We start from the raw sequence: 18,172 nt of genomic DNA on the forward strand, positions 1-18,172 counted from the left end.
AATATATAAATAATAGAAAAAATATACAGCACTCCGTGTGATGATAATGTACACTTGGCACCTCAAAAAGCTGTGTGAGCGGGCCAGGGCAGTCATGTTCACGATTCACAGGTCAGACACGACAATTTTTAAAATAATAGACAAAACAACTGTGATTTCCCTTTCAGAACTAGCTAAAATCTCAAGAGTGCGTCTCTATTGTCATTCAGCGTGAGGAAACAGTTTGATAAGAGCCTGGACACTTCAAAAGGACTTCAGAATTACAGAAACCATTCTGCTATTCCATTTCTTAGCAGATAACTAATAAACATAGATTTGATAAAGTCATAAATAACAGGGTTTTTTCCCTTTTTTCTGAATTCATTGATGGACACTCTTCTGAATCTTCGCCATAGAGTTTTATAGCGCCACCTACAGGAGTAGGACACTAGGCAGAAAAGATCACAACAACACCTATGGACAGTCCCTCTGGTATAAAAACCCCTCTTGTCTGTAGACAATCCAGTTCATAACAAAGCAGTGTCAGAAGTGTAAACTCCAATAGAAGGGTGGGTGCTGTGCCCGTCAATGAACTCAGAGAGAAAGGGATTTTACAATGAGTAAAAAAAAAATCCTGTTTTCTATACATTCATTGAAGGACACAGCTCAGCTAAATCTTGACCATAGGGATGTCCCAAAGCAGTGCATGAATGAGCGGTGGGCAGACCAAAAATGACTCGTGCAACCAGGCAAACATGCCGACCATCCAAACAACCCCTAAATGGTCAAACAAGAAACCTTTGGGCTTTTGGATATATGATTAGACATATTGGTTGATGCATGATTTAACAATTTTGATGGATGGTTTATTATTTGGTTGATGGAGTATTATGCTAAAAAAGAGCAAGGAACCAAAAACAGCCGTTAGCAAAACCTTGCAGCCAAAACAATCATCTGAAGATGCAAACACATCCACTCTAATCTTGTAAATGTGTACACAGATGACCAGGTGGATGCCTAGCAAACCGAAGACACAGTGCCTGATGCCAGAAAGCCCAGGAGGCACTATTCGCCCTTGTTAGGTGTGCCGTAATGGGAAGGGAAGAGTCCACCTCTTATTAGTGTATGCTTGAACAGGCATCTGCCGAATGCAGTGGGAAATAGTGACAAAGGAGGCCATCAGGACTTTCATTGAGCCTTCTTTGAGCATAAAAAGAGCGTCTAACCTCTGGCAGGAGACCATAGCGGACAGGTACACACGATCTGCCTGGACCAAATCCAAAGAGTGCCCCGTAATCTTCCTAGGATGTGACGGCTGTGGATACAAAGAAGGCAGGACAACATCCTCATTTAGGTGAAAACATAACATAACCTTTGAAAGAAAGGAGGGGCATAGATGGAGAACCACCTTATCCTTGTATAGGATCAAATAGGGAGGCTTACAAGATAAGGCCGCCAGCTCTGTCACCGATCTTGTGGAAGTGATGGCAACCAAGAAGGCAACTTTTTCAGAAAAATTGAGCAGGGGAATATCCCAAATATTTTAAAAGGAAGGCTCTTGAAGAACCGAAAGAACCAAATTAAAGTCCCATGGGGTTAATGGGGATTGCATGGGGGGCACCAAACAATGAATCCCTTGAATAAAGGTGCAAATCAGGCAGTGCATGGCCCATGGACACTGAAAAAGACAGAAAAGGCAGAAACTTGACCCCTAATGGTATTCACAGCAAATGTTTGTTGAACACCCCATTAGAGAAAGGCCAACACCCAAGCCATCGAAAAGCAAAGTGGATGGAGCCTTGCAGCAAGCAATATAAACCTTCCAGGCTCAATGGTATATCTTTTGAGAGGTACACTTGCGGGCCTTCAACATTGTGGGAATCACCAATCCTGACAACCCCCTGTCCCTCAAAACTTGTCTTTCAATAGCCATGCTGTCAAAGCCAGAGATGGTAAAGCAAGGTGGTAGACCAAACCCTGAGAGAGTGGTCTTCCCAAAAGAGACAACCATCAGGGAGCATCCATGACCAGCCACAGTATGTCAGCATACCATAGACGACGAGGCCAGTCTAGAGCTACCAGAATGACCGCAATCCCTTTGGCCTCTGAACAGGAGGTGAAGTAGCAGCTTGAGAGGAGTAAGGTGTAAATGAGACAATACTGGTCCCATTGTGCCACCATTGCATCTGCTGCATCAGCCAGGAGGTCCTGCGCTCTGGCCACAAACCATGTCACCTTTCTGTTGAGGTAGGAGGCTAGATTTATGTCCGGGGTTCCCCTGCATATGGGGTATAAGGGGCTAATTGCATACTTAATCATATCCAGTTACAGTTCTCAGTCTGCTGGTACTTTGATTGTGGTCCTGTGAGATGAAAAACCTGGTGCAGGGTAAGGTTGAGAGTTCAATTGTTAAATATCATTGCCAGCAAGTTGTGAGTTTGACCAGGCACAAGCTGGTTAAGGTGGCCGGGGTCTGACACTGCATTTGTCACACCCCTGTTCCCCTGTGATCACATGCAAATGCAAACACGCACATAGGTCAGGCACACTTATGTAGACAGTGATGGCACCACACATTTGAGGCATCGCCATGAAAGTCAAAGTCAGAGCAATGATTCTAGCACCAGGCTTCCTATGTAACTCAAAACTGGTAACCTGTGAAGGCTTTGAAAGCATCTCCTTTGGACAATTTTAGGTACTGACATTAGTTGTCATTTCACAGGCAATTTTAAATCTTGACATGGTTGGTATCTATTTACTCAACAAAATATCATATTTTGCATTTTAGGTATTATATTATGTTTGTGTGCCTTAACTGAAGTATATTTTTTCTGAAAGTTTGCATTTGATTAACAGGCACACAAATTTTGTGTGACATAAAAATTGCAACAACGACCATTTTATTCTCCAGGGCCTCTGATTTCAGAAAATATATAGTTTAGAGGTTCTAGGAACTTTTTAGCAAAACAAATGCAAATTTTAACATTTATGTGAAAAACTATTAAAATGCCCCAGTATGTTAGTGGATAGATTAAAAAAATCATGCGATGTCGAAGCAAATGATCAAATAAGATAATCTATTGTGCATAAGGCAGGCCACACACGGAACTAATTCTTTCCTGCAACAATAGATTGCAGGAAAGAAATTTGTTTGATTCCCCCATCAACCCAGTTAGTGTTGATAGGGGAATCCCTGCAGCTGAACCATTGTATTCTTCCAGAGGGGGAAGCCATCCCGATTGGGAGAGGACAGTGATTATTGTTAGCGGCTATACCAACTACTAGCTATAATCATATGTACAATCTGGCAGGCTGGTTGGCTGGTTGTACCCAAGTCAATCGATCAACTTGGGTACATTCAGCCTGCCCATACATGATTTGAATCTTGTCCGGTTCCTGGTCAACCATCTGAGATTCGAACCGATGGCCAGCCTAAGTCTGATGTTCTCAGTTTTATGCAGTGGTGTATTTAGGTTTTGTGCTGCCCTAGGCAACACAAAATTGGCGCCCCCCACAGAAAGAGCCTGATATTGACCAAGAACACCCTTGCCCTCCACCCGAGCCTTCTACTACCACTGCCTCCCATACACCAGCCACCATCCCCCATGGCAAGAGAGAGAAAGACACTCTCACCAGGAATGAGAGTCGGGCTGTGCATACAACATCAAGCAGACCGCAGCATCTCTCGAAACCCACTAGGTCCCCATGCCACGTGTGTCCCTTCTTCCATCCCTTCTTCTAAGCAGCAGTACTGCCCCCCCTGAAAAATGCCACCCCAGGCAAATGCCTTGTTTGCCTTGTGGTAAATACACCCTTGGTTTTATGGGACAGGCTCCTGATGACATCAGCACTGTGCAGCCAATAACAGTGTCGCTTGATCAAAGCCCCTCCCTCTAGCCTTGGGCTTTAAGGCCCACTTAAAGCACCGCTTCTCACTGGTGTAAGGGGGTTAAACAGTTTTGTAAACATTCAAATTGTTACTATATAACAGATCATGGTAAAGCCAACAGATACATTTATACTAACTTTTCCTTGATTCTTTATTTAAAAAGAGGTGACCTAATGTAAGCTAAAACTATCTCAACTTGTCCTTGTTTGAGTAAAAAAAGAAAAAAATGGGGTTTAAAATAGAAACAGTTGCACTTTTAAAACTGGTTGCATGCTTTGTCTGTAAAAGTGCAAAGTTTCTATTAAAATATAAAATATACCAAAATATGTAATCTATAAATAAAAACATTAATTAAATCAGAACGCCATAAAAAAAGTAACAGCCCATTAAAGGATAAAAAAAAGGGCAGCTTTGTCTGCAATACTCACCTTCAGCCCAGAGTTGTCCCTCACAGAACCTTCTTTCTGTCACTAGTTGTACTCAGTCTTCTGGGTTAAATGAAGGTCGGTCTCAATCACCCCAGCTCCTCGGAGCCTTGGCTGTCATTATTATTTTTATTATTATTATAGAGTATTTATATAGAGCCAACAGTTTGCTCAGCGCTGTACATTACGGTGGGGGACAATACATGCCACAGTACAGTAACAATACAATACACGAGGGGTTCGAGGACCCTGCTCCTTGGAGCTTACAATCTAGGAGGGAGGGGATAGTGGTACAGGAGGAAAAGCTGTGGGGGATGGAGTGGTGGGGAAAGCGGAGGAGATCAGCAGTTAGGTGAGGGTGGGGTAGGCTTCCCTGAAGAGATGGGTTTTCATGGTGCGCCTAAAGGTGAGGAGGGTAGGTGACCTTGAGGAGGGTCATGGACCCGCCTCAAGCCTGTGACTGAACAATGAAGGAGAAGCAGCACAGTGGTGAGCTCATCTCTCAGTCACTCTGCTCTCTCCTCCTGTCATCCATGTTAACACATTTGAATATTTTGTTCACACATGTTTACATGCAGTTACATTCTGAGATAACAAAATAGATTACAGTGAGTTAGCATCACAAGGAACGCTAATGGCTCTACGTGTATTCATATCATTGGTCTTGTGTACATACAGGCCATTCATAAAAACTATTTATGAATATGTTGGCTTTCCATTTGAATCTGAAATTCGTTGCTGATCATTTTCCACTGCACTGCATCAGATGGGTCCTCAGTTATACATTTTCTGTATTGTTTTCTCTCTACAGTTCTACCCACGTATCGAATTATAAAGTGTATTTGGGCTTGTACAGGCTGGGTGAGATTAACCTTCAAACAGTTGTTGCCAATGTAAGGACCATCATTACCAATCCTAATTATGTAAGCACCGGAGATATTGGGGACATCGCCCTGATACGGCTGGCCTCACCAGTCAACTATACTGAGTACATCATGCCGATCTGTCTGCCATCTTCCACCACCACCTTCCCCTGTGGTATGGAGTGCTGGGTGACCGGCTGGGGTACAACATCTTCTGGAGGTGAGTCCATGTAATGATCACTAAAGTGATTTCACTCATTCTCCTCACTGAAAATACAAACATGTCACCTACCCCCAATATATCATGCCAGCTAGGGATGGGTGAATCTGCCAGGACTGGGTTCCTGGGGGTTTAGTTAATCCTGTTTGAAATTCAGGAAACTGTAAATTTACAGTAAATCAAGTCTATGTGTGTGGGTGGGTGTGTGTGTGTGTGGGGGGGGGGGGGGTTGTTAATTTAATTTTAATACTAATTTTAATACTAATTTATCCCAACCAGAGCACAACCTGCCTGGAGTTTGCATGTTCTCCCTGTGCCTGCGTGGGTTTACTCCGGGTACTCCGGTTTCCTTGCATACTCCAAAGACATGCTGGTAGGTTAATTGGCTCCTGTCTAAATTGTCCCTAGTATATGTATGAATGTGAGTTAGGGACCTTAGATTGTACACCCCTTGAGGGTTAGGGACCTTAGATTGTACACCCCTTGAGGGTTAGGGACCTTAGATTGTACGCCCCTTGAGGGTTAGGGACCTTAGATTGTACACCCCTTGAGGGTTAGGGACCTTAGATTGTACGCCCCTTGAGGGTTAGGGACCTTAGATTGTACACCCCTTGAGGGTTAGGGACCTTAGATTGTACACCCCTTGAGGGTTAGGGACCTTAGATTGTACGCCCCTTGAGGGTTAGGGACCTTAGATTGTACGCCCCTTGAGGGTTAGGGACCTTAGATTGTACGCCCCTTGAGGGTTAGGGACCTTAGATTGTACGCCCCTTGAGGATTGGGCACCTTAGATTGTACACCCCTTGAGGGTTAGGGACCTTAGATTGTACGCCCCTTGAGGGTTAGGGACTGATGTGAATGTACAATATATATGTAAAGCACTGCGCAAATTGATGGAGCTATATAAGCACCTGAAATACATAAATAAATAAATTCAGTTTTACTTTCAAGGCTAATAGGCAAGGTATTGTCAAAAGGGAATGGGGAGTTGGGCATTGGGGGGGGTCTTTTATCAAGTGAAAATCTTAAAGAAAACATCCCGAGGGGAAAGTGTCCTTTTAAAGCAACTTCTAAGGCAACATGGAGGAATGAGTAATATTTTAAATTACAAGCTCAGGAGAGTCTTTGAAGCTATATGTGGTGTTACAGAACAGTAACATTTCCACCAAAATCATCATCAGCATTCTGTAATCACATATTTTAATGTGATTTAAGTATTTAAGGCTCATGCACACAGCCATATCTGGCCATTTAATTTTTCTGCCTATAGGCCTACAGGATGATTAAAGAAAACCCTTTAAGGACAAATGGACTTTATTGGCACCCCAAGAAGTCACAAAAGAGCAAATTAAAAATGTATTCACAATTTATAAAAAAACAGACATCTAAACCCCACACAACATTTGTCTGACCTCTGTTTAACAAAAAATGAACTCCGCTAAATGCGGTGCGTACAACCAGAAAGGTGTACAGAAACCTGCACTAATAATATTAGATTGGAGGGCTATGGGGGGCATCCATAATTCCTTGACATATTTAGATAAATGTTATTTATTTTGACGTTGCCTAATGTAGAGGCGAAAGTATATCCCTGTGTCCCAGAGCATGGGGTGCAGGCTTGTCCTGATACCAATCCAGAGGGCTGGTAAATGTAAAGAGGAAAGATTCACCACTACTCCCAACCAGCCGAGGTGAATAAATTATAAAGCCTCAGCCTACATGTCCCCACCACACACCCTGATACATTTCTCCCCGCCACCGGAGCTTAGCTATAGGGTGCCCTATAGGGTGGGGCAAAATGCAAATATGCATCAGGTTGTGTGGTGTGGTGGAGATGTAGGCTGAGCCCTCTCCTTATTGTTTGTTCCTCTGGGAGTAGTGGCGATCCTTTCCTCTGTGTTTCGTGGAAAGCCATTTCTTCCTCATTGGATTGAGGAGTCCCAACAAAAAGATTCTAGGTAAATACAGACGTACTTTGGTTTACAAATTTAATTTGTTCTGCAGGAATTTTCGTATTGTGAAAAATTCATAAAGCGAAACGCGGTTTCCCATAGGAATGCATTGAAAACCAATTAAAACTTTATAAAGTGCACTTTAAAGGCATAAATACTGTACAGGGACATGATTTAAAAAAAAATTGTAAATGCGTTGAAAACCAATTAATCCATTCTCATTGCGAAAAAATTAGTAAACCGAGCCGTTGTTTTCAATGGATTTTCATTCGTAAACCAAAAATTACATTAACCGAGGTGTTGGTAATCCAAGGTACGGCTGTTTGTACAAATATAGATATTAACCGCTTCCTGTCCTGTAGAAGTACTGCTACAGGGCAGTACGGGTGCGCAAAATTATATATATATACATATATACACACATGATTTTGCAGTTCCGGGTAGGGGGCACACGAGGCGCACGCACGCATGCCCTACCCACGCCACCATTTGCGGCATTGGCTGTCAATCACTGGGTCCCAGCCGGTGATTACTTGCCGGCACCCAGTCATTTTTGAGTATCTCCAACGTGGGGGGGGGGGGGGAACTGTTTGTAAACCATGCAAAGCAGTGTGCTTACAGTGAAGCACGCACACAGAACCTCATGTAAAAAAGCACACAGTTAACCCTTTTATCGCCCCTCATGTTAACCCCTTCCCAGTGTCATTAGTACAGTGTCAGTGCTTTTTTTTTAGCCCTGATCACTGTACTGGTGTCACTGGGGATGTCAGTGATACCAAGTCAGTTCCCCCCCAGTGTCAGAATGCCCGGCGCAGACCCACTATATGCTGCTGATCGGCGCCATTACTAGTAAAAATAATAATTTAAAAAAAATCCCAGTATATATACCGCCATTTGTAAATGCTATAACTTTCATGTAAACCAATTAATTTGCACATATTGGGATTTTTTTTATCAAAGACATGAAACAGAAAACATTTTGGGCTAAATTTATGACGAGATTTGATTTTTAAATTTTTTTTTTTTTTTTTTTTCAAATAGTTTTTATTGAGAATTTTAGATTCTTGAACAAACAGGTTAATATTTAGATACAGTCAAGTGCAAGGTTCACATAAGCGAAACAACAGATAATGCAATGCAAATGAGGTAAGAAACCCCCACCATCCGGCTGGGAGTTCGTTTATCAAAATCATGTTTATAGGAGAGGTATTCTCATTGGATTGTGAACCAACATAATGAGTACAAGAACATGAGGGAATCAAACAGAGGGTAAAAACAGGTATAGAAAAGAGTGGGAGGGGGAGGGGGAAGGAAAGGCACCAATGTTCTGCGAATATTACATCTCAGAAGATTAAGGTTCGTAATCAGATAATTGAGCAATTGGGATGTTTCAGCCATCGAGACCAGTGTAGTGTGAATTTATGGTATGAGGAGTTTCGGAAGGCCGCTCTTCTTTCCATCTCACATTGTAAGTTGAGGTCAGCAACTAGACGGGCTAGTAAGGGGGGAGACGTAGAACGCCATAGTCTCATAATGTTAGTCTTAGCTGCTGCCAGAATGTGTATGATAATGGTGCGTGAGTGTACAGGAAATTGTTCTATCGTTAGATGTAGAAGGGCTCATCCTGGGTTAAGAGTTATAGGGGAGTCTGTGACTGAGGATTTCAATTGGAACACCTTGTTCCAATATGATTTGAGGGATTTACAGGACCATAGTACGTGAAAAAGCGAACCAGTTTCACCACATTGTCTCCAGCAAGTTTTTGGTCGCTGCGGATAATAGATGGATAATTTGGCAGGAGTCAAGTAGCATTGGTGGAGAATTTTTAGATATGATTCCCAATGGGAGCTACATTTCGAAGCTTTGTATGTAGTGGTAAACGTCATTTGCCATGACTGTGGGGTTGTTGGGAGAAGAAAGTTCTTTTCCCAGTTAGTAAGGGATGATGTATGGGTTGTGAAATGCGTTTCAGTTAGTAATATATAAAAGGTAGAGATCCCTTTCTTTGGATAATTAGTCCTGTGGAGGAAATGATGTGTAGTAGCTGGGAGGTCTATTTTAATAGGCATATTTGTTTTATGAAGCAAATGGGATACTCTCCTAAAAGTGAAGTGTTCCGTATTGGGAAGATGGAATTTTTCCTGAAGTGTCTGGGATGACTCTGGTTCCTAATTGTTGTAAATATCTTGGATATGATAAATACCCAACTCTTTCCAAGATTTTAGATTCAAATGTGGGGATAGAAATTGTAGAGTGGATATGGGAGTCGGGATTGGTAAGTTCGTCTTCTGTGATTGAGTACATGTCAAGAACTCATGCCAAGCTCTTAATGAGGCTTGGATACATGGGTGTGTGAGTGGATGTCCAATCTGTGTTGTGGGAGGCACGAAAAGCAAATCTGTTAAAGCACCTTGCGGATATCTGGAGGGTTCCATAATAGTCCAGATTTTTTCCTGCGTAGGGTGCCACCAGTAGAAGAGCTGGTCTAGTAGGACCGCCTGATAGTAGGATTTTAAATGCGGGAGACCAGCTCCCCCTCTGGAGGGCGGGCGGATCAGAAGGTTTGTAGAGCATCTGGGCCATTTAGCATTCCATGATTTTTTAAATTTTTTTATTAGACATGTTTAATAGCAAAAAGTCAAAAATATTTTTTTTTCTCAAAATTTTCAGTCTTTTTTTTAAAGCGCAAAAAAATAACAACTGCACAGGTGATCAAATACCACCAAAAGAAAGCTCAATTTGTGGGGAAAAAAGGACATAAATTTCATTTGGGTGCAGCGTTGCATGAACACGCAATTGTCAGTTAAAATAGCACAGTGCCGTAACAGAAAAAAAAGGGCCTGGTCAGGAAGGGGGAGGGGGGGGGATCCTCAGGAGGGCGAGGGGTTAACACCAAAATATTACAAACAAGTGATGATAGTGGTGGAAAAAATTTCATCAACAGTGTCAGACTCACAAAAAGTCAGATGTAGGAGTAATTTCAAAAGTAGAAGCCAGCCACGCGTAGACTTTTTATGAACACTTTATTGGTTACCAAAACATGCAGGTACAATGTAAAATGCAACACGTTTTGGCCAAAGAAGCCTTCCTCACAGCTGTGAAGGCTTCTTTAGCCGAAAAGCATTGCATTTTACGAGTAAACATGCCAGCACTGGGGACCCGAACACCAGCAAAGAACTGGCCTTGGTAAGGGTGGTGCTGGATCTATGGACAGGTACTGTAAGTTTAGGTGTCCTTTTTTTAAAGGTCAGAAACTACAGTATTTAAAGCTGTTGATCTTTATTTTAAAACTGAAAATAAGTTTTTAAGAATGAAGCCTAGGTTTAGCAATTTTTACATAGTTACACTGGTATAGCTTGGACCAATGTTAATATGTGCCATACCTGTGGATCCCTGTGGAAGCTGGAAATCACTGTAGGAAGCACTGCTGCTATGATCACCCCAGGTCTCATGCTGTGCAGATGCCTTGCTGCATTGTAAACACAGGAAATTGCTTGCTCAGCACAGGCACCATTCAGGGAATAAATGTTTTCAACGAATGCAAAGCGTTCTCTGAATGGATAAGGTGGAAAGGCAGGGTGGTAAGGTAATGAAAGGTTGTATGCTGTAGGCTTTAGAGCACCTAAATAGGCCTGAAAAGGCAATAGGAGCTGGTAATTGTGTCAGGTAACGTTTTGGAGGGGAGGGGGATTGATGACAATTAAAAATTTAGTCTGTAGCATCAGCAGCAGAAGTTTTGTAGTCATTGGTAGCTGAAGAATGGTTCACTTGAATGAAAGTGAGCTGGATTCACCTCAACATTTCAAATCCTAGAGGACCTCCCAAATGGCACAATGGCGGCATGGTAGCCATTGAAGGAACGCTGATGCTGATGAAATCACTGCAGCATTTCTAATGTTAAGATCCAGTAGAATGGGGTTTTACAAGTGAGATATTTGGAAGACAGCTCATGTTGGCATTGCATTTCTGTTGGGTGAACCATGGCCAGGTATGACTGCCTAAAGTGGTTACAAATCCTTGGGGACTGAAGAAGGACCTCCTGGAAGCTAGGGTACTTCATGACGAACCACTGCACCACCAAACAGAGGACATGTGCAAAACAAGGTATCAGTCTGATTTATTCCCAAGGGAAAGGCATCTAGCACATTGGACATGGGATCAGCCACCTCTCCACCTGGGCATGGAAAGCAGCTTGCAGCTCAGGCCCAGTGTGGCTAAAATCATTGAAAATATTTTCAACCACGTAAGAAGCTGTTACATTCTTCAAATGTCCTGGAGGAAATTGAGAAAAACTCCAGGATGTTTATTGTGTAATGTTTCCCACTACCCCAATCCCACCCACATAACTTAATGACTAAAGTATGGGTTGTCAAGTGGGAACCAATAAGAGTGAATCATTCCTGAATGATCACTACCTCTGCCGATTACAATCACAATTACATACTGTACTCTAGTGTTCTTTTCACACATTTTCCTAGGCTTGAGCTTTAAATGTGATCTATGCTAAGAATGACTTTCTATTTATCTTCTTCTCTATGTTTCACCACCAGGGAGTCCACCTTTAAATGGGATCCTCCAGGAGGTCATGACTCCTCTAATAGACCACAATACATGTCATGAAATGTATTACAAAGGGGGAAGTTATGAAAACATCCAGGATGAAAAGATTTGTTCTGGCTACAATGATGGACAAAAGGATTCCTGTCAGGTGGGTGACACCAAGAACATTCAAGAATGGCTCACCTAGGTCTGACCAAAATATTAGTTTTTACTTAATTGCTGTCCATCTCCTTAATTCCTGCCATTTTAAAAGGCTGTCACAGGAAGTGATACGAGGAGCATTCATGTCAAACCAGGACTTTTGAGTTTATATAATAAGAGAACAAATTTTAAGGAGTGGAAACTGCATTCATTTTTCTAAATACTCCCCTGCTACATTTATATACTTATCCCAGCATTTAATTGATGCCTGCAAAAGCTTTGGCATAGAAAGATTTGTTAGTACGCTGAACCATCCTAGGAAAGCCGACTTCACTTCATCATCAGTGTTGAAATGCTGACCTCCGAGAATCTCCAAACAGGTGGAAATCACTTGGAGCGAGGTCCAGGATGTAAGGGGGATGTGGCAATACCTCCCAGGCGAGTTGCTGTAATGTGCATGTAGTTTGGTGAGCAGTATGAGCTTGTGAGCTGTCCTTGAGAAATAGGATGCCCTTGGTGATAAAACTAGGCCATTTTTTCCACAGAGGTGAATAGACATCACTCAGAAATGGTCAAAAGCGGAAAGCTGTCTTGGTAGCCAGCATGTGCAAACCACCATGTCTGGGATCGTCACTGATGGACGTACGGCCATCTTTGAAACGTTTATACCATTTAAAATGTCTTACTGAGCGTCTCATCACCGTACTGTGCTTGATGTCACCTGTAGTTATCCTCAGGTTTTACACCTTCATTCACAAGAAATGTCATCACCACACGCTGTTCCATGCACGCTCTAACACTGTTGTATGCCATCTTGATTAATGGTCTCTGGACTGACCTGCAACATGTGGGCCACCTCCCAGGCTGCATCCCGTGTGAATATCTCCTAAACGGTGCACGTTTAGGAGATGTTCATTGTACCTAGAAGGACGCCTTATTATAGGCTTACCTGTAGATACGAATTTAAAAGTGAATTTTACTGCCACTTTAAAGGGTAGATGCCAGTCTGGAATATTAATGCGTTGAATGTACTTGGGGGAGGTTTGGGGGAAGTTTGGCAAACATGACTGAAGTTAAGGTGCTGAATATGACGTCCATTAAAGACAATTGGAGTCGAATATAAAAAAACTGTTCTGGTCATTTTCTAGGCTAATAGGCAAGGGGATCGTCAAATAAATGGCATGAGGGGTCCTCATGCAAACAAAAACTTCATTTAGCTGGGAGCAGTGATTTTAGTAATGCTTAAATTGAAACATTAAAAAGGCAAACTCTATTAAATAACATGTCTGTGGGATCCCCTGACCCTGCCTGTGAAGTGGAGCATCTATACAATGTATTCAACATGACATTTACAAAAAAAGAAAATATATAAACCAGCAACAAAATGACAGCTCTCTGTTGCTACATTTTGTTTAATAAAAATAGTGAAGGATTCCCTTTATTATTATTATTGTTCAGGATTTCTATAGCACCTACATGAAGAGCACTTTCATCCCTTCATCTGTTCCAGACCCTTATCCTAAATGAGGCTCTGCTATAGATGTTCACAGGGGGACCTCCACACACACAAAAAATAAAATGACATGGGGTTCCCCTCTAATTCACACCAGTCCCTTTGTGTCTGGTAAACATTTTAAAGGGAAACTCACAAAAAATTCAAGAAAAAAAGCGTGAGGTTCCCCCACAAAACCATACCAATTCCTATTTCAAGCCATGGTCCGGCCAGCCAGGAAAGGCAGGGTACAAGCATCTTCCCTTCTTGAATCATACCATGTCACATGCCCTTAACATGGGTGGTGCCTTGACAGTGGGTAATCTCTGGCAAAGCACCTTTTACTTATGTTTAAGAGAGCAGGGGCCTCTTCCCCACAACCCTGTCCCAGTGGTTGTGAGGGTCTGTGGAGGGTGGGCTTATTCATTCACAAAAGAAAACTTTCAATGTCAATCACATAAACCAGCAAAATAGATCCACATCAGCCACAATACCCAATGCCAACTGACCCAATGAAAGGAAAAATAAACCGCCCACTGACACATCGCTGATCCCATCACTTCCCTCCCACCAAACGACAGGTCCGGTGAAGGACAGCTGATGAATACAAAGGGACCAGGGTTTCTCAGGTGGCTTCATTGACCATACATAAACATAACTACATGTGGTCATTGATGTCATGGGCATACCGGTTTGTTCTACAACTGTATGTGCAATGTTTCAAACACCGCACATACAGGTGACAAAAGAGGGACAGAGAGACATTGTTAACCACCACTGTGGAGGAGAAGGAGGGGCATGGCTTTTGTTTTTTATCCCTCTCGTCCTGTCTGTATGTGCCGTACTTGGAACACTTCATGTTCATTTGTAGTATAAAGTGGGAATGTGTACATAGAGGGAACTCCTACGGGACTCCAGGCAGCACAAGGAAATATAAAGAACAGGGAGTATGTTAGTTCGGTAGCAGTGCTATTGTAGAAGTAAACTCAGAGGAGGAAATTTATTCAAAAAACAGCTAATACTTGTAAGTTGTATTTGTATTATCAGATTTAAAAAAATACTTTATTTTCTCTTTAAGTAGAGGCTGGAGTTCAGCTTTAGATAAACTCACCCATTACAATTGGCTTGGTTGATAACCAAAGTTAACGTTCCTGTTCTGGTGCCAATTCAATACCCATTTAATAAATGTTCCACTAGTATGTGTAATTATACATTTCTGGAACTTATACAAGGGAATTAATCAAAACTGGAGCAGCCAGAATCTGGAGCAACTGTGCATGGAAACCAATCAGCTTCTACATTCAGCTTGTTCAGTTAAGCTTTGAAAAGGAAAGATAAACGCTGATTGGTTGCTATAGCATTGAGTATTTCCCCTCTACATGTTTAGCATGTAAACATTTTCTTGAATTATTCTAAACAGATAGATGTTGGTGCTAATGATTATCAATATCTTCCAGGGTGACTCAGGAGGACCTCTGGTGTGTAAGGTCCAGGGCGTATGGTACCAGATTGGAATTGTGAGCTGGGGAGAAGGGTGTGCAAAACCCAACTTCCCTGGGGTGAACACACTGGTGACGGCCTACCAAGCCTGGATCAGCAGCTACCTGCAAGTTTCATTTAAAGATGTGGCAAATATCCCCAAACCAGCAAGGACATGTGGGGGAAATCTCACCAACCCAGGGTACACCAGCTCCACAACACATGGAAGAAGTACTGCCAGTATGACAACCAATGTTCCTGGACCAACAAATGAAGGAAGCACTGCCTATACGAAGACCAATGTTCCTGGACCAATAAATGAAGGAAGCACTGCCTATATGAAGACCAATATTCCTAGACCAACAAATGAAGGAAGCACTGCCTATACGAAGACCAATGTTCCTGGACCAACACATGAAGGAAGCACTGCCTATACGAAGACCAATGTTCCTGGACCAACACATAAAGGAAGCACTGCCTATACGAAGACCAATGTTCCTGGACCAACAAATGAAGGAAGCACTGCCTATATGAAGACCAATATTCCTAGACCAACAAATGAAGGAAGCACTGCCTATACGAAGACCAATGTTCCTGGACCAACAAATGAAGGAAGCACTGCCTATACGAAGACCAATGTTCCTGGACCAACAAATGAAGGAAGCACTGCCTATACGAAGACCAATGTTCCTGGACCAACAAATGAAGGAAGCACTGCCTATACGAAGACCAATGTTCCTGGACCAACAAATGAAGGAAGCACTACCTATACGAAGACCATTGTTCCTGTACCAAAAACAACATCTGAAGGAAGCTCCATCACATCCAGCCTTTGGCACCATTGCTGGATGATCCTGGTCCCAACTATTCTTGTGCTCACAATAATATAACCAAAAACTGCCATCTTATTTGACCTGAACATTGATTTACTAATAGGGATAAGTTCTCACTTTGGTCCAAACACATGCTTGAACTGAACTTTGCTTGATTGTGCATTTGTCCTAAAGCCAAACGTTTAACTCATTTGACAGGAACCACATTTCAAAATAATATTGTTTTTCTGCCTATACTATATTTGACAGCTTCCTCTGTTAATGCTTGTTATGGAAACAGGAGGTGGTGACACCCGCTGTGTCCTTAACAAGAAGTGACAACATTCAACCCCATTGTTGGCCATGTAAATGATGGGGCATAGATATAGCTGCCATTACTGAAAACAAAAATGGCCACAAGGCCATATTTGTTCAATAACATCATTGGGAATACCCCCTTTGTTTACATTTAACATGGGGGAATGGGAGCTGCCATATGTGGCGAATGTAGCAACAGGATCAGAGGGCATCACTCATCTTGATTGATGACCACTGGATGACATGATTAATGGTGGGACTCTTTTTAAATAAATTGTGTCTTTATTCACACTCTACATTTACTTTTTTTTCAAGAGCAGAGAAACTATTTACCCTTATTTATTTATTCACAAGGGCAGTATCTTGGTCCCCCTTTTTTCTAAAGGGTTCTTCACAGGGGTGTACTGAAAACTCATGGGGCCCCCGGGCAATAGGGGATCATGGGGCCCCTGTGTCCTTGCCCAAACTCAAAAAAGCCTATGAAAAAGGTACCAGGGGCATCTCATGGGGCCCCCTACTGACCCTGGGCCCTCGGGCAATGCCTGAGTTTCCAAATGGTCAGTCCGCCCCTGGTTCTTCTAGACTTCCCTATCAACATCTTCAGAAGGGGTTTACACACTTATTCCTCTTTCCTTCCAGACTTCATGCTTGAATAAGGGTCCGATGTTGATCTTGTGGGGGACCTCATACTTTTTTTTTTAATTTGCAAGCTAAGTAAACAATTCCCTTTACAAAGTGAGCATGCTCTATCCCTTTAGTAAATCAAATCCACTGCTTTCTATCCCCAACATTTCATTATATGGCAAATTGGGGCAGTTTCTCAGCTCCCTAAAGTCTATCTAAACTTAAGAATAAACATGTAATATGTCTCAGCTTACAAGTCCTTAGATTAGGAGCCTTTTTCCTGTGCTGGGGTGGCTACACTCACTTGCTCTGCTGTATTTCTGGAGGAGCATCAGTGTCACCCTAGGACAGTTTGTGTTATGATTACGCTACACCTCCCTTTCTCCTACTATTTGTAAATGGGGGGGTTCTATAGTCCACAGGGTTGGACCAAATATTAGTTGTCAGACCCCAACGTAGCCATTGCATTGCTTAACAGTGCAGAGTAAAACAAAGTAGAGATGAGCAAACATTTAAAAGGTTTGATCAGTCATGGCACAGCAAAACATTTTAAAATTTTGTAAACTTCAAAAATTTGATCCAAATCTTTCCTCATCCAAAGCCTGAGATCAACTCTAAAGAGAATCTGTCAAGAGAGAAGTATGGAGGCTTTAGTCCTTTCTGAGTCATGTATGTATGAATAAAAAAAGTAATTATCCCCAAAAGTATTAAGTTCAACAATAGTCAGTAGAGTGGTGGACCAGAAACCTGAAGAGGGATGGGGCTTAAGAATCCAAATCAGGAGGCAGTTATCTGTCAACTTGGGTAACCTTCGCATCCCCCAGTGAAGTCTTAGCAATGTAGAATACAAGGGGGGAAAAGTCCTCTTTTTTGGTGGGACTTTAACGGCACAATTTACTTGTATGATAAATTTCAACAATTCAAAAGAGATTTTTTATAAAAACAGTATGAAATTTTATTTTTACAATCTTAAAAATAAATATAAAGTTAAGTGCAAGCCATGCATGATCCATGATTAGATTTGCAATACCATCTCTGATGACACCGCCGCAATATGTATTGTAGCTGTATATTTATTTTTGAAGATTGTAAAAATAAAATTTCATACTGTTTTTATAAAAAAAATCTCTTTTGAATTGTTGACATTTATCATACAAGTAAATTGTGCTGTTAAAGTCTCACCAAAAAAGAGGACTTTTCCCCCCTTGCATTCGTTAGGGATGTTACATTATGGCGCAGCTCCAAGCTGTAGATGGAAGGAAAAAGATCGCTCCACCGGTAAGTGAGAAGATGGGAGTCCGAGCGACTCCAGTGTCAGCCAATACAAATGAAGGGATGGGTGCTGCTCAACCCACCTCTGGAGTCCGATGTTGAAAAATGGTCCACCCTGGCCATGCCCTCCTACATGCCCCGCCCAC

General features: G+C 42.2%; 1 protein-coding gene across 1 annotated transcript in view; it reads left to right on the plus strand.

Moving 5' to 3' along the window:
• Positions 1–17,816, plus strand: part of LOC149454686 (transmembrane protease serine 9-like) — a 43,978-nt gene extending 26,162 nt beyond the window's left edge. The window contains exons 8-11 of the mRNA XM_089687218.1: positions 5,105–5,376; positions 11,879–12,036; positions 14,979–15,202; positions 15,815–17,816. Coding sequence (XP_089543344.1) covers positions 5,105–5,376; positions 11,879–12,036; positions 14,979–15,202; positions 15,815–15,890 — 730 coding nt within the window. The 3' untranslated portion in view covers positions 15,891–17,816. The remainder of the gene's footprint in view (positions 1–5,104; positions 5,377–11,878; positions 12,037–14,978; positions 15,203–15,814) is intronic.
• The last annotated feature ends 356 nt before the right edge of the window (positions 17,817–18,172 follow it).

This window comes from Staurois parvus, unplaced genomic scaffold (genome assembly GCF_062004578.1).
Source record: "Staurois parvus isolate SC_StPar_1 unplaced genomic scaffold, SC_StPar_1.0 ptg000421l, whole genome shotgun sequence".
Lineage (NCBI taxonomy): Eukaryota > Metazoa > Chordata > Amphibia > Anura > Ranidae > Staurois > Staurois parvus.